This window comes from Capsicum annuum, chromosome 4, assembly GCF_002878395.1.
Source record: "Capsicum annuum cultivar UCD-10X-F1 chromosome 4, UCD10Xv1.1, whole genome shotgun sequence".
Classification (NCBI taxonomy): domain Eukaryota; kingdom Viridiplantae; phylum Streptophyta; class Magnoliopsida; order Solanales; family Solanaceae; genus Capsicum; species Capsicum annuum.
Window position 1 is genome coordinate 175,885,822 of NC_061114.1, and position 25,137 is coordinate 175,910,958.

Genomic DNA, 25,137 nt, shown 5'->3' on the forward strand with positions numbered 1-25,137 from the left:
AATTAATATGGGTGAAACCAGGAAGAATTAAAGAGGTATTGAAGAGCTGGAATAGGGATGGAAATGCAGCTAAAAAAGAGGAGAGATGGAAGATTGTCCCCGCAAGTATATGGTGGACAGTATGGAAGGAAAGAAATCAGAGATGTTTTGAAAGGAAACGGAGCAACATTCAAAGATTTAAGTTTAATTGTTTGGCTCTGTATTATTTTTGGTGTAAACAGGTAGTCTTAGATCAATCAGAAACTATTAACACAGCTATAGATTGGTTGTAATCTAGAAGATATAGGGCTTTATGTAACTACAACACTTTTGTAGGGGAACTACATTATTTTGATGTAGTGGACCTGTGGATATATATAGATTAACTGTTACTTTTCTCAAAAAATAAATCCGACACTTGGTCGTGACAGGGCACCTGGAGAGCTTACTATAGGTGAACCCTCTAAGCTAAGCATGCGGAAATAAAGGAAAAGAAAGACTATACTAATAGTCTCAATATATGAATATAAGTGCGGAAACACAAGTACCGAGTCTGGCCATAAATCTCACGAAATGGCTAAGTCATGAAGCCACTAGTCTGAGTGCAAAATATAAGTACCACCAAGTCTGCTAAAGAAGTAAAGGCCATGATCTTATGGTGGCTCACCTCGACTGAACTGGACTTAAGAAAGCTGGAATAATCGGGTACCAGCTACCTGATCACCGTTTGTAGCTCCTCCACCCTCCGAAACACCAACAAGCGTTAGTCTACAGACCCAACAAGATCATCTGTAGTTTACCCGTGGGGCAAGTATTAGAAATTGCTAGTAGTGCATCAAAGCACGTAAAGCAGTACAAGTATAAGAATAACATACGGATATTGAGCTAAATCTGAGATCATGAATACAAACAAGTAGTGCTTCAGGCAGTGGCATATACAATATTTTTTGTAAGTGGTGTCAACATGTGAAGTAGTGAAACAAATTACTATATCAACATGAGAGATGGTAAAACAACTGTGTTTCAGTTGAATAATATTTTTATCACTCTTATCATAATGAAACAAGTTTTGGCGCATTGGTTAAAATCCAATAAAACGTGCAAAAGAAAAATGGATGGAGCTAGTTTCGAACCCCCGACCTGATTCTGCAAATTCAAGCGTTAGACCATCAAACCACGCTGCATTGTCTGTCAATGTCTGTCAAGCAGTGTCATTCACTATTTATATATCTATATATTCACATTGTTTATAGGTATGTTCAGTTTTAAATCCGATGCTCTTTAAGAGTCAGCACTTCCAGCGGTATGTTATTCAATTCCGGAATGGTCGCAACATTTAAAATGTAAATCAAAACCAAAACATTTAAAATGTATATCAAAACCAACTGCAGTTCCTGCTTCATCAGATCTTAAAAACTTTTTTCTCCTCTTTGTAGTTCTCCAACTTTGGATTCGATATGAGTTCAACTAAACTTCCTCACGGTTTAGGGTTGATGATGAGGTGGAACCTGGACAAAAATATTATGGTGCTTAAACTATTCATGTGGCTAAAACAACCTTTCTTGTTTTTCATACACAGACCACAGGAAGTGGTGATTTTCATTGTTGGTGGGACAACATATGAAGAGTCACGTTCAGTTGCTCTGCAGAATTCTACGAACTCAGGGATTCGTTTTATACTTGGTGGTTCTGCCCTTCTAAATTCTAAAAGGTATGCTCTCCCTTGTACTCCAAACATAATTTTAATCTTGAAGTTATGGCAAACGAAAGATAAACACAATGCATTTCCTATACAGCCTCCTTGGTTTAGCTTTAAAAAATCTATATTCGACGTTTTTGGCTTAACTCTCGCACATTTGGGTCCTGAAACTTGTTTCCATCAACTTCAGAATGGTTGTTATTCCTCATTGTCTCCCAGTTACGTTAAACTCGTCAGAAAGTTTCTTTGGTCTTGTGCATTCAGTTGGCTGAAATCTTGTGTGTAATGCGTCTGGTGGACTTGTAGATTCCTGAAGGACCTTGAAGAAGCTCAGAGAATCGCTCGTATAAACACCAATGTGCTTTGAATTTTGGGCTCTACATTACCTTGTGAAAATCTGAAAATATACAATCACAGGTAAAGTCTACCTTCAGCTTATCGTCACTGCTATCATTTTACATCCTTTCTGCATCAGTGTTGGTGATAATATCTTCTGTTTTAAGTCTAAAGGAAGATACTTGGCTTCTGCAGAAGTACATAAAGAGCTGAGTTTGCTGATGAAAGTCCCATAAATACATTCTGTAGCCATTATAATCGTCTTCTTTCACAGCTTCCGCGTCCTGCCCAAGTGAGACGATTTGGAGACCTCATCTGTGTACCTCTTTTCATGTAATCTACATTTGTTGTGTACATGTAGTGTTCTAATATTCCTGAAATACTTTTTTGACTTGTATTCTTGTAGCATATCTGGGATCATGTCCTTACTGTTATTTGGAATCACAGAAAGCTTACATGTGGTACACCTTACAGTAGTTTCTGTGAAGTAGTTATTAACTTCATTTATAATCTTGGCCTTTTCTGTTGTCGACGGCCAAGGTTATCAATAGGCTTGGACATGGTGTTCATATTGTCAAAAATTATGTCAGATGGTCTTTAAGCTACTGGATGTTTGATTTATCGCACTTACGAGTAAATACGACATACTCTAGTGTCAAGTAGTTTTGGTACGCCCATAGCTCAAGAAAGAAAGAAATAATACAGATGAAATATAATAGAAGAAATAATACAGACGAAATATAATAGACAACTTGACAAATCATTCTAAACAAAACAGTAGTCATAACAAGAAGAAACGATGATTGAAGTACACAAAAAAATACAAGTTAATCCTATGATTAATATAGTATGGCTAAGAACACAGAAGAATAAGCGAGGCATATTTGGATCGTTTTAATTGTGCAGGATGTATCTGAGACCAAAAAAAAGTGAACACTTTTTACTATTCGATAGATTGACGAAGAACATATATAAAAACAAATTTGCTATATTTTGTAGGTGATTAATTGCATGTATTTTAGTAATATTCCTCGTGTAGTGATACTATTATGTAAAGTTAGATACTAGTTGATTATGTTTTGACGTGAACGTGATGTCATTTTTCTTTTGGAAAAAGGACACTGGGTAGCGCTTTTTAAAACAAATAGCTCAAGTTTGACATTTTTTTAAAAAATGGTCAGCTATCTCTACTTTATAGCCGTTTCCTCATTTTGGCCCATGTAGTTCAGATACAATCCATATACAATACAGATACAGTTTTCAACTTGGGTTATTTGGCCCTTTTAAAAATATTTCAATTTTTTTTTTGTTATAAATTTTTTAATTGAATTTTTTTTTTATTATTTGGAAATAATAATTAAATATAATTATATAAAAATGGTATAATTGTTATATAGAATATGTATCTATGTAAGTTGTATGTATAGAATAGTTCTATCAAATATGTATATGTATAAAAATATACTAGTTTAGGTGTACGCGTCTTGCGCGTGTACCTCACTTTAATGAGTTCAAACATTACATTAAATAGGATATTTGTTTAAATAATAAAGATGAATATAATAATTAAATTTAATATCTTTTGAGTATGTAAAAATGGAAAATTTATTTATTAAACCTAATCTTGATCAAAAATATTCTTAAAAGTCGATCGACATTCAATCTAATCTTTACACATAAAAATTTTCCAAAGTCGTCCGACACTTATCTACTATCAGTAAACAATAACAAAACAATACGATAATAGAGATAGCAAAATAATAAACTAAACCTAACCTTTACATAAAAAAAATTCTCAAAGCCGACCAACATTTATCTATCACCTGTAAACTGCAACAAAATAATACGATAAAAGTGATATTAAAATAATACAATTAAATTTAAATTTTACACACAAAAATTTCTCAAAGCCGATCGAGATTCATCTACGAACTGTAAACTACCACAAAATAACAAACTAATAGAGATATTACGATAATACAATTAAACATAATTTTTACCTAAAAAAAAAATTTAAAGTCGACCCACATTCATCTAATATCTGTAAATTAAAATAAAACAATAAGATAATAAAGATATCAAAACAATACAATTAAATCTAACCTTCACACAAGAAATTCTTCAAAGTCAACCTACATTTATCTACGACCTATAAACTTTATAAAAAAAATATAATAGTAATCACAAAGCTTCAATTTTGATCCAACTAATTCTTGTTTGAGCCAAAATTTTAATCCTAAAGAATGATTTTGAATGAAAACGAAGAAGAGATATATATACACACATATTGAATTCTATTACGTTGACAAAAATAATGAAGAAGTTGAGGGTTAAAAAATCAAGCATCCACCAATCTAGACATGCAATCGAATCAAGTTAGATGAACAAAAATTATATTCTCCCAATAGGAAAATCGGTTTGTTCTTTAGTTTAACGTACATCTCAATATTTATAGAAGTATTTTCTTAATAGAGTCCTATTAATTTTAGGAGTATTTTTCTAATTGAACAGTAGAAAGAAAAATATTAATTAATGCTCCTATCATATATTTTAGGAGTCTCATATATTTTAGGAAGTTTAGTAGAAAGGAAAATATTAATTGATTCTCCTACCATATATTTTAGAAAGTTTAGTTAATATAATAAAAATAATTAAATAATAAATTAAAAAATAGTGAAAAGACAGTTTTGTCTAAAGAAAGTCTTTTAATGAAGGGTAAAAAGTTCAAATCACTTTTCTAAGGTTTTTCACACTTATAATATATTATAGATTATAAATTATAAATTATAGATATATAAAAATATATAGAAAGTGTATAAAAATTATATAATTGTTGTATAAAATGTGTAAAAAAAAATATAATTATCGTATAAATTGTGTATTGAAATTGCATAATTTTTGTATAGAATATTTATATGTATAAGATATGTATAGAAACTGTATAAAAGGTATGTAGAAACTGTATAGAACAAGCCAACAAATTGAAATGGCTAGAAAATGGAATTTAAATTTCATGGCCATTTTCGTGAAAATAATTTAATTTGAAGTTTCGTTTCTGTCCTTTTTTTTTTTTTTTTTGGATATCATCTTATTCGATTTGAATTTGAAATAATGTGGATCCACCTAAAGTACGCCATTTATGACAAAAATATTGTCTTTGTTATGAAATATAAAAGCAAGAACAAGAAGAATAAATATAGAGAGAAGAGGGAGACTTCTGTATTTTTCTTGATAGTTGAGAGATCATCATAATCATGATACAATGAATAAAACCCCTCAATTTATAGGAAAAAGTACTCTTAGTTTCTGACTAAAAGACAAATACTTCAAATCATGATAGATATCAACTAGATCTTGATAGAACTTATTAGATATATTCTTGATAGACATTCATTATAATGTAAATACATTTATAACAGCCCCCTGAATGTCTACTTGATAGATAATATGCCTCATTAAAATCTTACTAGAAAAAATCAGTAGAAAAAAAATCTAGTGAAGGAAAAAAAGTACACATCTCTAATGATACTCATTTCGGTTGCCTCATTAAAAATCTTACAAGGAAAACCTAGTGGGACAAAACCTTGAAAGGAAAAAAGAGTAAAACGCGTATTTGCTCCTCCTGATGAGAACATCAATGAACTTTTGCATCCTGATCTTATGCATGAACTTCTTGAATGTTACAGTTGGAATTAGAAAAACTTTGATGAAGTGTGCTTTGTTCTATTTCCTTTTATGAATCCTCCATCAAGATGTGTTATGCATGTTGCATTATTTTTGTATAGAATTGTGGGTACATTGCCATATTTCAAACTACATTTTTCTCGAATGAGATGTATCATGGACCTCAATCATACACATTCTCGATTTGCTTCATGAATAATTGTTATCTCAGCATGATTCGATGAAGTGACTATGATAGATTGCTTTGTATATCTCCAAGATATGACAATATCCTCACATATAAACACATGACCTATTTAAGATCGAGATTTATGCGGAATAATTAAATACCCAATATCAACATAATCAATAAAATTGAGACTGCAATCTTTAGAATAATATACTAGTAATTCACCTTATCGTTCGCCGCTGGAGAGAAGCAAGAGCTTTTATAATGGTTTGACTATTATTCTTACACTAAACTTATTTTGCTAAAGTCAAATTATTTTCTCTTCTTTTTATACAACATCATCTTTTTCAAGAAATAACAATTACCATCAGTATTGCAATACTCATATTAGGTAAAAACTTACACGCATTCGGTGTATACATTAAACTATTATCTTTTATCATGGTTATGTAATTAAATTAAGTAAAATACATATTGATTAATCATGGTTAAGTAACATGAACTTTAAATTCAAACACATGACATACATGTATTGTCTTGATGTATACATCGAGTGCGTGTAAATTTTACCCCTTATATTAAGTAATATATAACTATCGATTGATCATAGATTTTGAAGATATATCTTCAAATATATATTTTTGCATTAATGATTAGATTTTAACAGTCTATCATTAAATATTTCACCTAAAATCATATTCAAACACAACTTCAAATTTCAATAATTAAAACTTTAAAATCTTTGCTTGAAGGAGCCATAATAGGAGATACATAATTAATATTAAGATTAAAATATATAAAAATATTTTTTTGATATGCTATAAATAAAAAGATATTTTTAGTTGTAGAGAAGTAAAAATATGAGGAGGAAGTATTATCATCCCCTTCATCTACTCCTCCTATACCTTATCTAAGAGGAGCTGCCCATAATTTGACAATCTTTATTATTGAAAGAAAATTAAAGTAAAAATTGGTTGTTCCAAAAATAATTTCATAATTAATGCAGTCTAATTTTTTCAATTGGTTGTTCCAAACATTGAAGTGTCATAATCCTTCATAATTAAGCAATCATCAAACAAACAAGTACTAATAATGACGTGTAACCTTAAAACTATATAACCGCCACGCAATCATGATGACGTGGATAACTCCTATCACTTTTCCCTATTAAAACACAAGTATTTCCAACATGACGCTAGAACTACAGTCCCTATTCACTCTTTAACCCGTCCGATAAATTTAAAACCCATGGGACCCACAAATATACGGTTAGATACTTGTCCGTGATACAAAGAACTGTTCACCCGTCTGTCACTTTTATGTCATCGATTTCGTAATTTTCTCGAATTCCTAATTTTCTCAACCCAACTGCCGAAGCAAAGCTAAAAACGAAAACACTTGGGAGAAAAATCATATACGCAAAACACCTACCAATGGCCATTCAGTTCAGAGAGAAAAATTGTTAGATCAATTTTGTATTTCTCCTTCCTGTTTTACACCATTGTTGTTGTTGTTGTTGTTTTCTATTTCTGTTCGGAGAACAACATCGAAGCACTATATTATTATTATAGGTTTAAAGCATCAATTGTACCCTCCCTTTTGCAACACTCTTTGGTTCACTTTCTAGGGTTCGTTCACTTTCCCCTCTTTTTCTTAATCCTTTTTTTGCACTTTTGCACTGTAATGTTCGCTTCGGTTTAGAGTTTGCGGATGAAACTTTCTTTTTTATTTGGTTTCTTTTCGAAGAGCAGGTGTTGGAATTAGCGATTAAATTGTATGTTATTTTTGTGATTGATGAAAGCTGTTTGGTAGGAAATTAGTTGGTGTTTTCTGGTGCTTTACATGGCCATGTTCGATAACCCTTCCATAATGCTTTTCAATTTTTTTTTTTTTTTTGCTTCTTTTGATAATCGGCCCGCTTGCACGCACTTTGACCAGAGTAGCAGCAGGTAACTCTGTGCACAAAAGGTGGTAAAACTGATGGGAAGAAATCACTTGGTGTTTGTCTTTGTTTGGAATTGAACCTTAGACCTTTTCGAATCCTTTCTAGTCATTATCCCACTGCAATGATTCTTTCCATGAAGAATGCCCACCTTTTAACTTTAAATTTAGTTTGTGTGACAGAAAATCAAAAGAGTTGGAATTTACATGTGTAATGGTTTGTAATTTTTTAGGTTTAGTTTATTTGAGACAAATCAAAAGAGCAGGTTTGGTTTTTTATTCTGTTATCGCTTTATAGAACAATGCCCCTTGTTTATTTTGTATGGGCTATCTGGATTTTATGGGGATTTGGGATAATTTAGACTTTGTTATACATTCTTTTTGATCCTTAAAGACTGTTTTAAATATAGTTCAAGTGTATATTGGGTTCTTGAACACATTTACTGGGAACTAAATGCATAGATATTTAAAGATTCGTCTGTGATTGTCTGTTATGGCTCAATATGTTCTATAATCAATGTTATAAATTTATTGGTATTAGGTGGATTCGCTAGTTTGATTACCTTAAAAAACAAAATATTGAAAATCTATTTTCTTTTTTATTGTGTCAGACCTGTTTTGGAACATAAGAGGGTCGTATCAATTTCATTTTTGTCGATTCATAATGGGTTAGGTACTGGGGCAGATTGAATTTTGGTACTCATGCTTGATTCTTGGTATTTTGACTTTATCAAGTCCATAATTTGAGACGGGCTGAAGTTTAACTCATCGAAGATCATTGTGGTGGAGCTGTGGATTTGTACATCTTGCTAGATCTGATTTTCATAGATCATGGATGACTCAAATATAATTTTCATAATTTAAAGAACAGAAATTTTACTCAAGTAGTATCTTGTACCATCAAGGAGAACTTCTACGGGAGAGGAAAGAAAAATAACCATGTGTGAGCAGCTCAAGGAGCTTGAAATTTAGATCTAGAGAACTGAACATTTATGGTCTCCGAAGCTTAGAAAATCTAGTATAGCCTTCAGTATCATGTACACCGTTCATATCTTTCTCTTCTGCTCTTCCCTGAACTTCAGGGTACTTCTACCTGTGGACAAACAATCTAATGTGTGACAATATGGATGAAAAATTGGAGTATTGACAATTCTTGAGTGTTCATTTCACCTTGCCCATTGATGTGTGAATATTTGGTTTAACAATGCTAGTTGGTACATTTAGTAATAAGCTATGTTTCTCGGACTCTTCAAACATGCCGACAGGTGTGTGTCGGAGCGTCCAAAAATAGTATATTTTTGAAGGATCCGACATGGGTGCGACAATCCTTTTGGAGAGTCCGAGCAACTTAGGTAATAAGAATTGGGTACTTATATGAGAAACAAGAAAATAATGTGGAATGAAAAAATATGAAGATTTTTAGACTACAAAAAATGAGAAAGACGAGATTCGAGAAATAAATTGTTGGATCATTAAAGTAATGACTGTGAACACTTAATTGATTGCAATAAAGCTAATTAGCTAATTAGGGCTAGTCATGATTACTAGCAGAAAGCAGACTTAATTCAATAACTTAGATGAAGTGATCTAAACCCCTAATTGAATAATTAAAGACAATAATTTGTATAAGACTAATTATCTTTTTAATTAATTAAGAACTGTAGATATTAATCAAAGAATTATCTTACCTCTTAGAAGAATCATTCTTGTAATGTTGTAAACTTGAGATAAATCCCAAGTAATCAATATGCAAAGGTGTAAAGAAAAGAACTCTCAATATTTTTTTGATCAAGTAGAAACTTTCAATAATATTAATAATGTTTTTGTCTAAAAGAACAAAATCCAAGGGTGTGGCCTAGTGTTCAATGAAGTGGATAAGAACCATGAGGTTTCAGGTTCAAGTCTCAGCCGCAACAACATACCTAGTATATTCTCATATCGTGGGATCTGGGGAGGGCAGAATGTACGCAGTCCATACCACTACCTCAGTGGAGACAAAAAGAAAAAACACTAGGCGATTTCTTCCCATCTATCCTAGCCTTGGTACTTGGTAGAGGTGACAGGCATTCCGTGAAATTATTCAAGGTGTGCGCAAGTTGGCCCGAACACCACGTATATTAAAAAAAAATAAAAAATCCACTATTATATATAGGGGAAAAATTATCCAACTCTATCCCAAATAGCATGAGATCCGAATCCTACTTTTATGGAAATAATAAGTAGTAAAATCTAACTAGGAAACTTTTGAAGTAGGAAAGCATGTACAATTAATATCGTTTTTCCCAAAACTACCTAACAAAAAGTTAAAGTGCAAAATTTGCACCGTAAACTCATGCCTAAGCGCTCAAGTTTTAGTGTGAATTCCACCCTTTTGATCGTGATTCTCAGCCCATTGTGGGCTTGATGTTCAGTTCCTTGGGCCCATGTAGGCTTCAATCTTCCTCCTTTTGGACTTGGACTTGACTATGAAATACCTATCACACAACTCAACTCTTCGCCATAATTCTTGGGCTCTTCTTCCCCAATAAACATCGTCTTGATGTCCCATTGAAGCTCAACAGCATTGTCTTGCATCTCGGTAGCTTCCAAAACTTCATCTAAGTTCTTTGATGGAGGTATGCTGCCATGGATGCTACTATTTAGTATAGTTGAACTCTGCATGTATTTCTTGTATCTGCTTAAATAGCAACCTCAAACAAGGGATTTAGGGTCGGTCCTTTTTGCTTGTCATGTCTTTTTGAAGTAAATGATTTTCCAAAAAAACAATAGTCTGGTCACTATCCTAGCAAGCAGAAACATGAAGAGAGCACAAGTGTTGCCTTTTCTAGAACATGTCATGCTCAAAAGATTTGCATTTGACGTTGCTTATTGATGTGACATATGGCTAATAATGGTTGTTGTTACATTAGGATGCATGTGTATTATCTGGTAAAATGTTGACCTTAAACAGTGGATCTTGGGTTACACCTTTTTATTGGCCATGGCTCTATGAGGTAACCAGATCTTCTGGGATTTGAAAGCTGGTTCCAATAGCTAGCAAGCAGAAGAATTGTAAAAAGAAGTCCCACTCTCTCTTGTACATGTCATGCTAAAGAATATTTACATTGCGTTTAAGGACATTATCCTTCTTCTTTTCTTTTCTTTCCCCCATATCATCTTGTTGATAGTGTCATAGTAGTCATGCACAAGATTATCCGTCTTACATCCAATGTTTGTGGCAGGGTTCCTGGAGGCAAGATATTGAGAATTTGACCCTCCCATTTGGCATCGATTTTTTATGGATATGAAGTTTATGCAGGATCCTTCTGATGCCACATTTCTGGTACATGGTTCTGCTGGAGAGAACTAATTGAAACTAAGGCAACCTGCTTTATAAAAGTTCGTTCAGGAAAGAAGCTAAAGTGATTAACTCTATCTTCGGTGACATGGAAGCTTGTGGTTGACTTTTGAATCATCCTGATTGTGGCCATATTCCTAGAGATCCGGAGAAGCAGCATCTTAAAATGGGATGGAGGGGAATTGTAGTTTCGTTACTATTTTCCATCGCTTTGGTTGAATCGTCAAGCAATTCTAGAAAAATGTGGTCGCTGAACATAGTTTCAGGATCGTCGCCACTGTATAGTTGGGCTATATACAGTGCTGGTTTTTTCGTACTGGTGGCTGTGGTCCTGTCTATGTATCTAATTGTTGAACATCTAGCTGCATACAATCAGCCTGAGGTTTTTGCTTACACCTGTTCAATCTTTTTAAAGTTATTTTTTTACTTGTATACATCATTTGATCCTATGAGCAGCTGTAGCATCTTTTCTTTTTGGATCAGTTTGTGGTGCTTGATTGAATACATGCTTGAATTATTTTTTATCACAGGAGCAGAAATTTTTGATTGGACTGATCTTGATGGTTCCTGTTTATGCACTGGAATCGGTAAGAGAACCTGTAGCTTGTCTGCTAGCTTTTTCTCCAGTTTATTTGGAAAAATGATCTTTGAAATTTGTTATAAACAATTTGAGATGTTGGCGGCTATTAATATTATTATTATTTTAAATAAATATCTCTGTGGACAAGCAGAGAAAATACAACCTACCAAAAGGACCAGTTATGATTACAAGAAGAATAAAAGAAGGGCTAAGATAAGAAAATGCAAGTCACTTTAGGTTTTTGTCAGTTCTGCATTTAGGTATAATTTTTATTAAAAAATGATCAGTTGTGACTTGCTGCAACTTTGATGATGTCTCTGCATTACATTTCCTATAGATTCATCTGGGGAACAGTTGATGTTTTTGTGCGCAAGGTTTGGATTTTGTGATTTGCCTGTGAAACAGAATCCAATGCTCCCTGTTCATTCCGGTATTGGTTAATATTGTTTCTTGCTCCACAATAATTTCTGAGCAATTGCCTCATGATTCATTTCTCATGAAAAAAGAAAAAACTGATGAACAAAACCTATATTCCTTATTCAGCTGATGGAATACACAGCTGAATACAAATGAAGTCCTTAACAATTGGTTAAACCGCCAATTAAACAGGGGAAAGCTTAGATGCTCTAGCATAGCATGAATTCCAAAAGAAGAAAATGTCTTTAAAAAATGGATGAAAAAGGTTGTCTGCATTTTCCTTATCATTTTTTTCTTAAAAAAGAGGAATGGATGAAAAGGGTAAAAATGTGGTAGTTTAAGTTAACATTGACTTGGGTGCATCTTCAACAACCTATATGTCTAATTTTACGGTGTGGTCATCACCCTAAATTTTAAAAAATCTTGTTTTTTTTTTTTAGTTTCAAAAAAATATAAATATATATCCTGTTGTCTTTCTTTATGCTGATGATTCAGTGAGGGTTTTTGTGGAATGTTTGACCAGTTCTTTCTTTTACCTGACAGTTCTTATCTTTACTGGACTCAAATGCCGCATTCAACTGTGAGATCATACGTGATTGTTACGAGGCTTTTGCACTCTATTGCTTCGAGAGGTATCTGATAGCCTGCTTAGGTATGTCTTCAGGCATAGGTTGTTGCCCTCTTCTCCTATTTTAAGTGTTGTGCCTTTGGAAAAGCCCACCTTGGGAAAAGCTGAAAAGTCCACCTTGAAAAGTTTAAGTGCTTCAGTTTCCCACTTGGAGTCTGCTAGTTTAACTATATTTGTGTTTATTATTCACTTAACCACTTAACCGTTTCAAATGTTTGCTCCGTCCATGTTGCTTTGCATCTTACGTCACAATGGAGCTGTATAGTTTATTCAATTCTCAGTACTCCTCTTTTTGGATAAAATTATGCTAACTTGTTTTATAGAAGTTCCTTTCTTAATGATGATTCTCATATGAGCTCCATGATATAGGTGGAGAGAAAAACACCATCGAATTTATGGAAAGTCAAAGTGTTGTAAGTTCCAGCTTGCCTCTGCTGGATGATGCCTATGCCTATGGAGTTGTTGAACATCCTTTTCCATTGAATTGCTTTATCAGGGAGTGGTATCTTGGTCCTGACTTTTATCAAGCAGTAAAAATTGGGATAGTGCAATATGTATGTAACCTCTAGTAATTTGCTATGGATTGTGATAGTTTCGTCAAGTTTCTATTTACTGAATTGAGGATTCTCCTTCCAGATGATACTTAAGATGATATGTGCTTTACTGGCTATGATTTTTCAACTTTTTGGCATCTACGGTGAAGGCAAATTTGAATGGAGATATGCGTAAGTCAACCAGGGATTTCCTTCATATTTCAAAGATATCAGTAATTTTTTCTACATATTTGTGACTCTTATACTACAGAGTTCTAATCAGCCTCTGGATTAGTTGATTTATGCCATGTATTGTATATTTCATGAAAGCACAAGCTTTCCACGATGTTGATCTGAGGGTTAATTCTTGCAGCTATCCGTACTTGGCCGTTGTTCTTAATTTTAGCCAGACGTGGGCCTTATATTGCCTTGTGCAGTTTTATTCAGTGACCAAGAATAAATTAGCACCAATCAAGCCATTGGCAAAGTTTCTGGTATTCAAGTCAATTGTTTTCTTGACATGGTGGCAAGGTATAGCTGTTGCCTTTCTTTTGTCATTTGGAACATTCAAAGGTTCTTTGGTGCAGCTGTTGAAGACACGGATCCAGGATTATATAATCTGTATCGAGGTTAGTTGTGTTTTTTGGATTAGTTTTGTACACTGATCATAGCTTGATCACTATTTCTTGTGCCAACAGAGGCTCATGAATAGAAATGATATATATTGCTGTGGGATATGTGCTATTTTTGGTTTGCATCGACAAGCTACTGGAGTATTATGGCTATAAACTTTGGCTTATTGAAGTGAAGGCATAGTGCTCTTTAGTACCAACTCTTTATGCGCCTACGATTCTCAAAATCGAGTTGTCCTAGAATTAATTAAGCCTTTTGAAGGGTGGGGGGGAGGTGAGGGGAGTGACAAAACTAAATTGAGGACATTGAGAGTTGGATCACAAAACATCCCTAAATATTGGATTTGTACATTTAGTTGTTTCATGGAGCAGTTGTCCACATTATATTTGGCTGCTGAAGACTGAAGTTGACATTTGAAAATGTAAATTGTTTGTAATGTAGTACCAAAAAAGCTAGTGGAATAGAGAGAGGAAGAAGAGTGCATTGAAGAGAGAGAGAAAATATCATTCAAGTCCACTATACATTAAACAAAGTACCTGAGGGGGTCATATTTGTAGGATATTGAATTCTAAAAAAGTTAGAACTTCTTGAGAGATGATCTTGATGCCTTCCAATGATATCTCTCTTACTTCATAAACAAAAAAAGAAAGACTCTTAAAACTAGTAGAATTTCATCTCGAACAAAGAGATAAGACTAGTTAAAATTCTTATTTCTGATAAAAAGATAATATTATGTCTAATAAATTAACCCTATATCTAACTAAACGAGAAGAGCATTTGTACTTAATTTTTTTAACTCGAGGAGATGAAAAATAAAAAATAGGGATTATTGCACTTTTGATAGGTATTAGTAAGTTCTGATTTTTGTCCTCATCTTATTTCACTTAGCACGTATAACCTTAAACTAATTAAACTGTGAGCTTACGGTCCCTTTACATTGGAAATATGTTATATTTAGATTATCTTTAGAACTCTTATCAACTAAATTTAGAATATGTTACAAATTCAATATAACACGTGCAATCAAATGGTTTAGCAGTCAATAATTCGTTAAATTTGTGAAGATCACATGCAGATGTGGATAAAAGACGCATATTTCAATTACTGAAGGTTAAATGTGCTCAACAGAGCTCGTTCAAAAGGATCATAATGTGATTTTCTTATAGTTCAGGTACTGAAATTACAAATATCCGTAAAGATTAAGATATTGATATAGCAATCTCTTGTGGAATCATGGGATGAAGTGACAAGGAAAGCAAATCAAATAACTAACTATTGTTATTAGGATCGTGAAAGAAACTTCTTGTTTGTTGGGAAGGAAAGCCTTGACAATTGATAAGAATCTTGATATACATGGGTAGAAATAAGAAGAAACTTCAACAGTTGTATCAGTACTAGCTATAACATTTTGTTATGGATCACCTGTATCATGTATCTGGTCTCAGAAGGAGCAGGAAGAATCTGTATATTGATGAAACAAGAGCAACTTTTATGATTATTATGTTGCAACAATCTTGGTATTTTTGGTAATAAAAAGAGCCAGACAATTTCCTAAGATTTACTTAACTGAAGTTGGTCGGAGTTAGCCGGGAAGATTTAAAATTCTTGAATTAAGATAGTGATTAATTTTGACTAAGATTCCGTTGATGTCAGATGAGAATGGTTGATGAAGCTTTATTCAAACCTAAGAAAGAGTACTGCAAATGTGTTTGCTGGCTTGGGCAGACATCAGAGAAGAGAGGTTGACTTGCACAGAAGTCATAAAATGGGTGCAGAGAATATGGGAGGTTGCTGCTGGGAGCTATTATTTCGAAAGTCGAAGCTTAAATTATCACGGGTGATATGTATCAGAACAATCATAAAGTGTCTCTACACTGGTGGTTGCGAACTTTTACAATTTGCCACTAAAATGAACACCCAAACATGTCCAGATAAGGCTGTGAGACTTTACCGTTCACCTTTGATCATAAAGCATGATTAGAGTAATTGGTGATAGATGCTGGGGATTTCTGGAGATTGATGTCATTACAATACTTGGTGCGCACCTTTATTTTTCTCAATACTTAATGGGGCATCTTTAGTGGGCTTGTATTTGTGTGTAGTGGTCTCTCTCCCAAGTCTATCTGTTAGAGGTTGTCATTAAAGTTGAGTCTGATTTACTATTCGTTCCAACCATGGTGGTCAAGATATCTTTTGTTAGAAATTATAAAAAAAAAACTATTGTAATCCTAGTTGAAACTAGTGGGAAAGGTGGGTCTGAATCATGTAGTAGAGATTGTTTTATTGAATTTCGGATCAAGGAGTCAATTGTAACAAAGAGTTGGATGTAAAGTTTTCAAAGCTCAATATTCACACCCGTCACTAGTTGTGTCAGAAAGGCCATATTTTCAAAATTTAAATTGTAGAACAAGTCGAAACATCGATCACACGTGTAGTAAAGGAGATTTTTGGCAGATCTAATAAGAGCAATAGAATTATTGAAGGCTCAGGTAAAGATTGCAAAAATATGGGTTATTTACTTGACTCCAAAAATTATCGACAGTGCAGAACATTGGTTGAGAGAAGTCAATTTGGTGGGGCATGTAAACCCTAGGCCTGGGACTCCTAAAGGCCCAACAATTCAGGCGTGGTTACATGGAAATAAACGCAGTCCTAGATTACACATGCACTGATGTATGGATTATGCAAGAGCTTTCTCGAGTCTAGACTGTTCATATGAAATTTCGAATTCCTAATTTCTCTTGAGATCACTAGCCAAACTTAGGTAGCTAATGAATTGTAGCCATCTGGACGGCGACGACTTTGAGTAAATTGAGGCTGATAGAAGTGTAATTAGCAGACGACAAGGTAACATTATTTAAATTGAGGCTGATAGAAGTGTAATTAGCAGACAACAAGGTAACATTGTAAATTGCGTACGTGATGTACCTACTTTGCTTGGTACGAGGTGAAACAAGATGTGTATGTACTGAGATGCTCTTCTTGGTTGGATACTGCGTCTGCATTGGGAAGGAAAACTTTCTCGGATTGGGTAGACAATAGGGTCCCTAATTTTGAGAGCTTCTATGAGTCACTTTTACTCTGTGAGAACAAACCACCACTGTTAACTTAAAGAAAGGATAGGAAAAATGTAATGTTGCAGAAGTCCTCCAAAGTTTAGACGGGGCTGAAAAGGCTACAGTTAAAAGACGCTCCGGACTATGTGGCCAGTGACGTAAAAGATATGCTGGCAGCTAGCCAATTCTACTCTCTCACGCCTTCCCTTTTCTTTTCGTTTCAAGCATGGACCTTAACTTACCGAACTAACTGGCTTAGTAAAGTAGAAATCATTAGCTGTCAACTGTAGTCTTTTCTTTTTCCTTTTTTCGAGGAGAATTTAAAGGGATGTAAAATACAAGATTTCCAATCCTAGCAGGAAAGGGAGGAATGATATTGTAATGGGGCAGAAAGAAACAAAGCTAGGCAACATCAATGCATGAAAGGTGAAGTTATATGAATAAATAGTAGGAATGTAAGGGACTGAGCAGCAGAGCAAACTTATAAGATCACAACATTGAAATGTCTTTTGAAAGGCTAGCTAAAAAGTAATTCATAATCTTGTGAAGTGTAAGATTACAAATTGGAGTACAGAAAATCGGAAATTACCTGCCTATGGTAATGGTTAGTGCATTTATCCCTTTTATCTTGCCAGTTGGTCATCATTTGATCTGCTGTAAGATTACAAATTGGAGTACAGAAAATCGGAAATTACCTGCCTATGGTAATGGTTAGTGCATTTATCCCTTTTATCTTGCCAGTTGGTCATCATTTGATCTGCTGGCTAAATTTTAGGTTTTGCGATTTAACAGATAAAGTGAAGGAAAACGTTGATGTTAGTAAAGAACTGGTGATGTCATGATATGTAAGAAAACAAATCGACTTTTACATAGGGCCTTCACCGTGTCACTACACATTAAAAAAAATGCTGAAATATGGATTAAGGTCAAAGTGGATGTGTACAGCCCTGATCTGTCTATGGTTATGTTTGCCGCTTTGGGATACCTCAGCTTGGAATTCTGATAGCAAATATTAATAAAAACGATTTCTTTAATTTATCAAATTCCATTGGATTTCACAGTATTGTAAGCCCTCAAAAAGTATTGAACCTAGAAATGATCCTAGAGATGTTTGACCCCATTAAGCGACAAATTGTTCTATAAACTGCAGCAGTTCTCTAAATTGAGTAGAGAAAACTCGCTAGTGCAATTAGAGTATCACTATTGTAGGAACATACTCTTCATCAACAACAACAACATATCCAGTGTATTCCCACAAATTTGTGGGGTCTGTGGAGGGTAAAGTGTGTGCAATCCATATCACTACCTCAGACGAAGTAGAGAGGCTGTTTGCGATAGACCCCCGGCTTAGGACAAGGAACATACTCTTCATGAGCATCGTAATTTATATACTTTTCTGATAGGAATGTACTTGGGATTTACTTGGGTGGGTAAGAAATGCAGACCTAAGTAGGTGCAAGGTTTTACTAGATTTGCTTTAAACCTGTTATTTCAAATTAGGGGAAAAAAAGCTTTTGCCTAATAACAGTTGCTGCAGATGTTCCTCTTTGTGTTGTTTTGGATTGTTTGACGAACAGATGTTATGCAATTGTTTATCACAGTTATCTAGTTTTTTTTGTAAAAACAGATGGGCATTGCTGCTATGGTGCATATTTATGTTTTCCCATCAAAGCCTTACAAGCGTGGAGAAAGATGTGTCAGGAATGTAGCTGTGCTGTCAGATTATGCGGCTCTGGACACCCCACCAGATCCAGAGGAAGTTCAGGACTGTGAAAGGTCCACCCGTGTACGCATTTCTCGGCCCGAAGAGAGAGAGAAGCGTCTAAAATTTCACCAGAGTGTTCGGGATGTAGTTGTTGGAAGTGGTGAAATAGTAAGATTTTCATTCCTTGATATCTTCTTTTATTGTTTTAGGTATTCTTGTTTTTCTTCCACTGTGTAACTAATATTTTTTTTGCTGTCACGTCTTTTAGATAATTGATGATATGAGGTTCACAGTATCTCATGTTGCGGAACCAGTTGAAAGGGGAATCGCTAAAATAAATAGGACTTTCCATCAGATATCAGAAAATGTAAAACGGTATGAAGAGAGGAGGAGGAACTCGAAGGATGACAGTTGTGTTGTTCCACTGAACTCGTGGACGAATGAGTTCTCTGAAGTACACGATGATCTTGTTGAGGGGTGTATGAGCGACAGTGGGATGCATGGCAAGAGATCACATCATCAATCCAAAGGGTTGTCATCCCTACGGAGATGGTAGACCCTTTAATCTGACCTAGAAAGAGAGTTTGGATTTCATCTTCTAACCATATTGTTCATTCAGCAACCACTACATTGTGATAAATATGGTAAGCAAACCTAATATTAGGAGTGCACATGATTATTGAGAAGGCACCTGTCAGGGTTGAAGTAATGGAAAGACTTGAATAGCTGATGATTTTCGTGTTGGAGGAAAATTGAGATATGACATGGTTGGAGTAAAACGATTAAATAGTTTGTAGCAGAAGCAGAGAGAAAATTGTCAGCTACTAAGTGCTGGCAGACTCCAAAAATGTTCGACTGCTAATTATCACATGTGAATGAATTTTGCAATACACTACATAGTCCTCCAAATGTATATACTCATGGAGTTATTTCATGTTGCTGAACTTCTTTACTTTGTTCTGGATTTTATCTGACAAGTATCTCTGCATGCTAACATGTGTTTAATTACACTTTTATATTCAGTTCGTTGTCAAGAATTGCTATCGAAGGTGCTTTCGATTTAGTGGCTTCCAAGTTGAACTTGCGCATAATTTCAACTTTCTGGTGTGAACCGGAAACAATCAGTAGAATAGAACACTTGGTGATGGCTTTGCAAGTTATATTTTGACGAATTTGTAGCATGAATGTGGTGGCGCGATTCTGATAGAATTTATGCGCACTTTTGGAGTCAAATTTGTTGGTGCAATTTGTATGAGTCGAACATTTGGAGGTTTATCCTTTTGATATTCCTCCAATTAGTTCTTGGTTCTGGTAAAAGGTGGGAGGATACACGAATCTTTTAGCACTAAGGGATTGTTTGGTTGCTGGTTAGAGTATGCAGGTATTAATAATGCTAAGATAAATTATGTAAAGTTAGAAGTGTTTTTTTAGTAACCACAATAAAATGCTACCAAACATAGTACTAAATGTTCAGATTTTAATTGTTTGGTTGTCAGTTAGATTTATACAGCTACTAGTAATACATAAATTAGTTGTGAGGAAATTGGTGTGTTATATTATTTAGGATTAGTTCTGTTAAAGTTAGTTACTGTATTTCATTTTCTAATCATGCATAAAATATACATAAGATTATCAAAATTTATACATATTAGTTGTATAGGCTTGGAAATTGCAATTTAAAAACCGTTGTTGAATTTTATATATCGCTAAAAATACTTTGAAAATGATATCACTTATGCATACTCTAGCTGTTAACCAACTACCAAACGACTCCTACTGTTCGGTGATATTTGGTTTTACTCTTTTATTGTACGTTATAAATTGTGTAGGCCGTAGGGTATTAAAAAATAATTTTATTTGTTTGGTGAAACCTGGTTAGTTGGTTTGCCACCACAAAATTTATGGAACTGACAGCCCCTACAATGTTTTTCTCCACAAATTTTACAGACGACCTCCGTGACTTTAGTGGGTAAGGGCATGCACGCTCAATTTTACGGAGAAATGGTTGACGGTTAAACATTTTGAAATTAATATCATACACTAAGGCCACATTTATTTACAATTAATGGAGATCTGAATGGTTCAGACTTCAGATCATTACGTGCATTTGTTTTTTATTAAAGTTTTAAGTCTTAATAGATTTGAATAGGTCTTAATCATTCAGATCTAGAACCAAGTCTTCATAGGTCTGAAGGAATATTCTGGTGATGAATAAATAATATTCACCGCTCTATTCATATTCAGCAGTCACCACCACTAACCACCTCTGCCACCGTCACCATTGTCAACCACCTCCACCGTCACAACCACCATCGACAAAAAATACCACTACCACACCTACTACCTCTTTATTCTAATTAAATTCACCGTCATCACTGCCGTCAACAACACCACAATCAACAACCACTATCGGTCAAGCTCTACTACCAACCAACTCATCTATCACAATTAGCACCACCACTAACTACCACTAATACATCACAACCTCTACACATTCTTTGACCGCCACCACCATTGTCACTAGTAACGCCACCTCTACCACCACTTCAACCAGTACCATCACCACAATTTATCTCTACTAACAATCATCTCCACCATCACAACAAGTAACATCTCCAACTAGCACAAACTCATCGTCAATCATCATGCATTCATGTTTCAACCAACACAATCAACACCTTAAACTACTAACATCAAGTAACGTCACATCACACAACCACCACCACCATCAATCGCCACCATCATAACAGTCACTACACTACCAATCATGACAATTATCACCACCAATTATTAATCACTAACATCAATCATCGTCACCGCAACCACCATTATAAGTCATCTCCCCTATCACTAACAAACATAAATGTTTTTTCTCAATCAGATACTAATAATTTTGTTGTATTAAATTACATACTTTTTTAATATATAATTAATTTTTTATTATGTATACAAATATTTTTTTTTACACATTCAGATGTTGAAAAACAAACAGTCTTAATCATTCAGTTTTCAGATCTAGAGACAACATCTTAATCATTCAGATGTGCATTCAGATTCAGACGTCTGAATCTAAAAAAAAAACAAATGGAGCCTTAAAGTCATACGCGAGGGAGGAAGTCTTCATAAATTTGAAATAGCAGTGTCAAATTTGAGCACAAAAAAAAGTCATATTCTCCACCGTCTGTTAACCCTCAGTCGTTTAACCTGGATTGTTTGGTTGGAAATAAATTATCTTAGAATTAACTAATCCCTATTTTAAGGTAGGATATTATACCACAATTTTTGGATAATTAATTTCGGGATGAGGTATATCCCATACATTTTATCTAAAAAAATATGAAAGTAGCTCATTCTAAAATTAATTTCGAAATTAATTATTCTTTATTCCTTGTAACGGACCCTTAAGGCTTTAACCATTTCCTTAGAGATCATTGACTACAATAAAATATTTTCGACATACATCTAGGGGTGTTCACATTTTGGTTAGAAAAAGAGTCAAATCGAAAAATCCAACCAAACCGGTTATATTAACTAACTTTATTTGATTTGGATTTTCAATTATAAAAAATCAATAATATTTGATTTGATTCAAAATAAATCGAATAAAAATGTATTGAATCAATAAATTATACCCACAAATTTATAATAGGACAATGAACTTTATAACTTAAAGTCATTTATTAAAAGAAAAATTTGAATCCAAACACAATTATTCAAAGAAACAACAATGAGATTTATCCATATATATATATATATATATATATATTGTATATATTTCGTATTTTTTCTTAATTTTATTCAGTTGACTAAGAGGGTGTTTAGATTGACTTATTTTTAAATGTTTTTGACTTTTAAGCACTTTTAAATTTTTGAAAGTATTTGACAAATACACAGTGCTTTTAAGCACTTACTATAAGCTAAAAAGTACAAAAAAAAAATAAAAATCAAAAGTCAAAAATTGATTATTGTCAACTTTTGACTTTTAACTTATGAGTCACTTAAAAGGAGCTAATACAAACACCCCCTTAAAGCTTATGGGTCTTTAGTCACCTCATAAAATGTTAATAATGGATTATAAGTTGAAAAATAATGAACCATTCTTTTCTAATTATAAAAAAAATTAAGAGAGAAATATCATTATGTTTCTTAAAAATCAAATCAAAATTGAAATAACAAAATCGATGAGATATGAATTATATTTATTTGGTTTAATTTTAATAATTAAAAGATGAATAAATTTAATTTAATTTGGCCAAACCCATCGACAGACTCTCAAACTTGTTTCGAAAATTCACTTAGGCCCCTGAACTAATGCTTGTACCTATCAGGCACCCTAAACCTCCCAAATTTTGATTCAATTGGGCATTTTTTGCCTACATGGAACTGCGTGTGTTGTGCACTCGCGGGAGGCGCGTGAGACATGATTTTTTGATTAAATAACGAATGAAAACGTGTCAAGTGGCACTGAGGGCCCAAAATTTTTTTAATAGTAGAATAAACAATATTTTTTTTATTAAAAAACTTATATTAAATTATTATATTAATATAATTTTAAATTATTATAACTTCTTAATTGTTTTTTAAACCCCTCACCCCACCCCACCCCAACCCCTCATCATCTTCCTCACCCCTACCTCCATGTCGAAAATCACTGAAATAGCCACCATTTGTGCTCATTGTCTCAACCTCAACTTTTAACTAGATTTCATATTAGTATAAAGAAAACTCATAATAGCTGGTTCAACAATAAAACTCCAAAGCGGGAAAAGCACTGGTTAATTTCGTATCCAAATCAGAATTCGGATCGAATACAAATCCTAATTCAATAAGAAACCATTTGAAATCAACAAAATGAAGAAACTCCATTACCAATAAAATCAACAACTCTATTAACAACAACAAAATCACTAATCAATCTTCATCATTTCTCACTATTGTCAACAACATCAAAGATGTGAAAAAAAAATTCTTTCTTTTTTTACAAAATTAGTTAACTAATTAAGATTTTCTTTTCATTTATTAATGGAGTTGTTGATTTAACAACAATTATGTGTATGTGTCGCTGACTCTGTGTGTGTGTGTTGTTGACTGTTGTTAATGGAGTTGTTGACTCTGTGTGTGTGAAGACGACGGGGGAGGGAGTGTGAAGAAGACGATTATGTGTGTTGCTGACTGTTGTTAATGAAGTTGTTAACTGTGTGTGTGTGAAAACGATGGGGGTGGGGGTGTGAAGAAGAAGACGAGGGAGGGGGTGGGGTTGTGAAGAAGACGACGAGGAAGGGGGTGGGGTTGTGAAGAAGACGACTGGTGGGTGGGGGTATTTTTTTCGTTTTTCTAATAAAGAAATTATTATTAAATGATAATTAAATAGAAAATAGACAAATCATCATTTTCATAATATAATTATTTTTTTTGTCATGTGTTTTTTTCAATTGATCAATTTTGTCACATCAGCGTGTGTGTGTTGCACACACTTGAGCTTATAGCTGATTGTCCAAAAAAGGCTTGATAGGATCAAAATTCAGAGGGTTTAGGGGACTGATAGGTACAGGTCTTAGTTCAGGGACCTAAGTGAATTTTCGAAGATCTGTTGATGAATTTGACCATTTAATTTTGATTTTACCTTAAAACCAATCCAAATCAAATCATGAACACCCTACATGCATCCCTTCCTTTTGTTTAGTAGGTCTTTACTTTGGAGGCTCCAATTGGGCTACGACAAAAAAGGCTAGAATAGTAAATATAACTAAAGAGAATCAATGACATAAAAAAGTGTGCTTAGTACGAAAGAAAATACTTTTTACAAGAAAGTGATTTTTTAAAATTTGAAAAATTATTTTTTGATACATATTTTATATATAGCATGTAACGCCCCGAAATATCATCCCAAGACACCACACGGTGCCTAAGGTTACACGTAGCCTCAAGCTAACCCTTTAAGCCAAAACACGACCCTTGGATTCCAAGACAACAGCATACACGCTATGCTAAGGATATATATATAAGTACATATCATATCACATCGCACATGGCATGGAATATTGTTAGACTGTACATATATGGAATGTCTATACACAAACCAACCCAACAATACACTAGTTTGACATAGCCTCTATACAGCAAAATCAACGAGTCATTGGGATAAACCCCCAACTGACTCAACAGACCAAAGGGATCACAAAACAACAGCACCAAAACTAGCAACTTGGTCCTCGAACCATGAGGACTCACCACTGAAGGAACGTAGATGCGACACTCGAATATCACTGTCGCGACTGCGGCTAAGTACCTAAACCTATATCATGGTAAGAATGTAGCCCATAGATAAATATGTGGGTCAGCACCAGATACGTACTGAGTATGTGGGGGCGCATGCAAAATATAAATAATATCATAAATTTCGTAAAAACGTACATACGGACCATAATGACACACCTGGC

At 34.0% G+C, this 25,137-nt stretch overlaps 2 protein-coding genes across 8 annotated transcripts in view; both read left to right on the forward strand.

Annotated features, from left to right (window-relative positions):
* The window catches only part of LOC107867723 (vacuolar protein sorting-associated protein 45 homolog), a 29,377-nt gene extending 26,758 nt beyond the window's left edge, over positions 1 to 2,619 (forward strand). For 2 of the 6 annotated variants that reach the window (XM_016714103.2, XM_016714099.2), the window contains 3 exons: positions 1,559 to 1,690; positions 1,985 to 2,095; positions 2,182 to 2,619. In XM_016714103.2, coding sequence (XP_016569589.1) covers positions 1,559 to 1,690; positions 1,985 to 2,045 — 193 coding nt within the window. In that variant the 3' untranslated portion in view covers positions 2,046 to 2,095; positions 2,182 to 2,619. The remainder of the gene's footprint in view (positions 1 to 1,558; positions 1,691 to 1,984; positions 2,096 to 2,181) is intronic. The other 4 variants (XM_047410383.1, XM_016714101.2, XM_047410382.1 and 1 more) reach the window with 2 other exon arrangements.
* A 4,597-nt stretch (positions 2,620 to 7,216) lies between these two features.
* Positions 7,217 to 19,756, forward strand: LOC107867725 (protein LAZ1 homolog 1). Of its 2 annotated transcripts, none has more exons than XM_016714104.2 (9): positions 7,217 to 7,495; positions 11,030 to 11,527; positions 11,676 to 11,732; positions 12,686 to 12,794; positions 13,140 to 13,324; positions 13,407 to 13,495; positions 13,677 to 13,932; positions 18,620 to 18,865; positions 18,966 to 19,756. In XM_016714104.2, the coding sequence occupies exons 2-9, from the start codon at positions 11,312 to 11,314 to the stop codon at positions 19,251 to 19,253; spliced, it is 1,446 nt and encodes a 481-aa protein (XP_016569590.1). In that variant the 5' UTR covers positions 7,217 to 7,495; positions 11,030 to 11,311; the 3' UTR covers positions 19,254 to 19,756. The 2 variants fall into 2 exon arrangements, with proteins under 2 accessions (XP_016569590.1, XP_016569591.1); XM_016714105.2 differs by lacking the exon at positions 7,217 to 7,495 and adding an exon at positions 10,402 to 10,423.
* Positions 19,757 to 25,137: the final 5,381 nt, after the last annotated feature.

What these genes read in the sequence shown, in the direction of transcription:
- LOC107867725 (XM_016714104.2), top strand. Translation starts at nt 11,312, where the DNA reads ATGGGATGGAGGGGAATTGTAGTTTCGTTACTATTTTCCATCGCTTTG. An exon ending in CTGTTTATGCACTGGAATCG is followed by an intron (nt 11,733 to 12,685) that starts GTAAGAGAACCT and finishes TTTACCTGACAG; the next exon opens with TTCTTATCTTTACTGGACTC. An exon ending in GTATCTGATAGCCTGCTTAG is followed by an intron (nt 12,795 to 13,139) that starts GTATGTCTTCAG and finishes TCCATGATATAG; the next exon opens with GTGGAGAGAAAAACACCATC.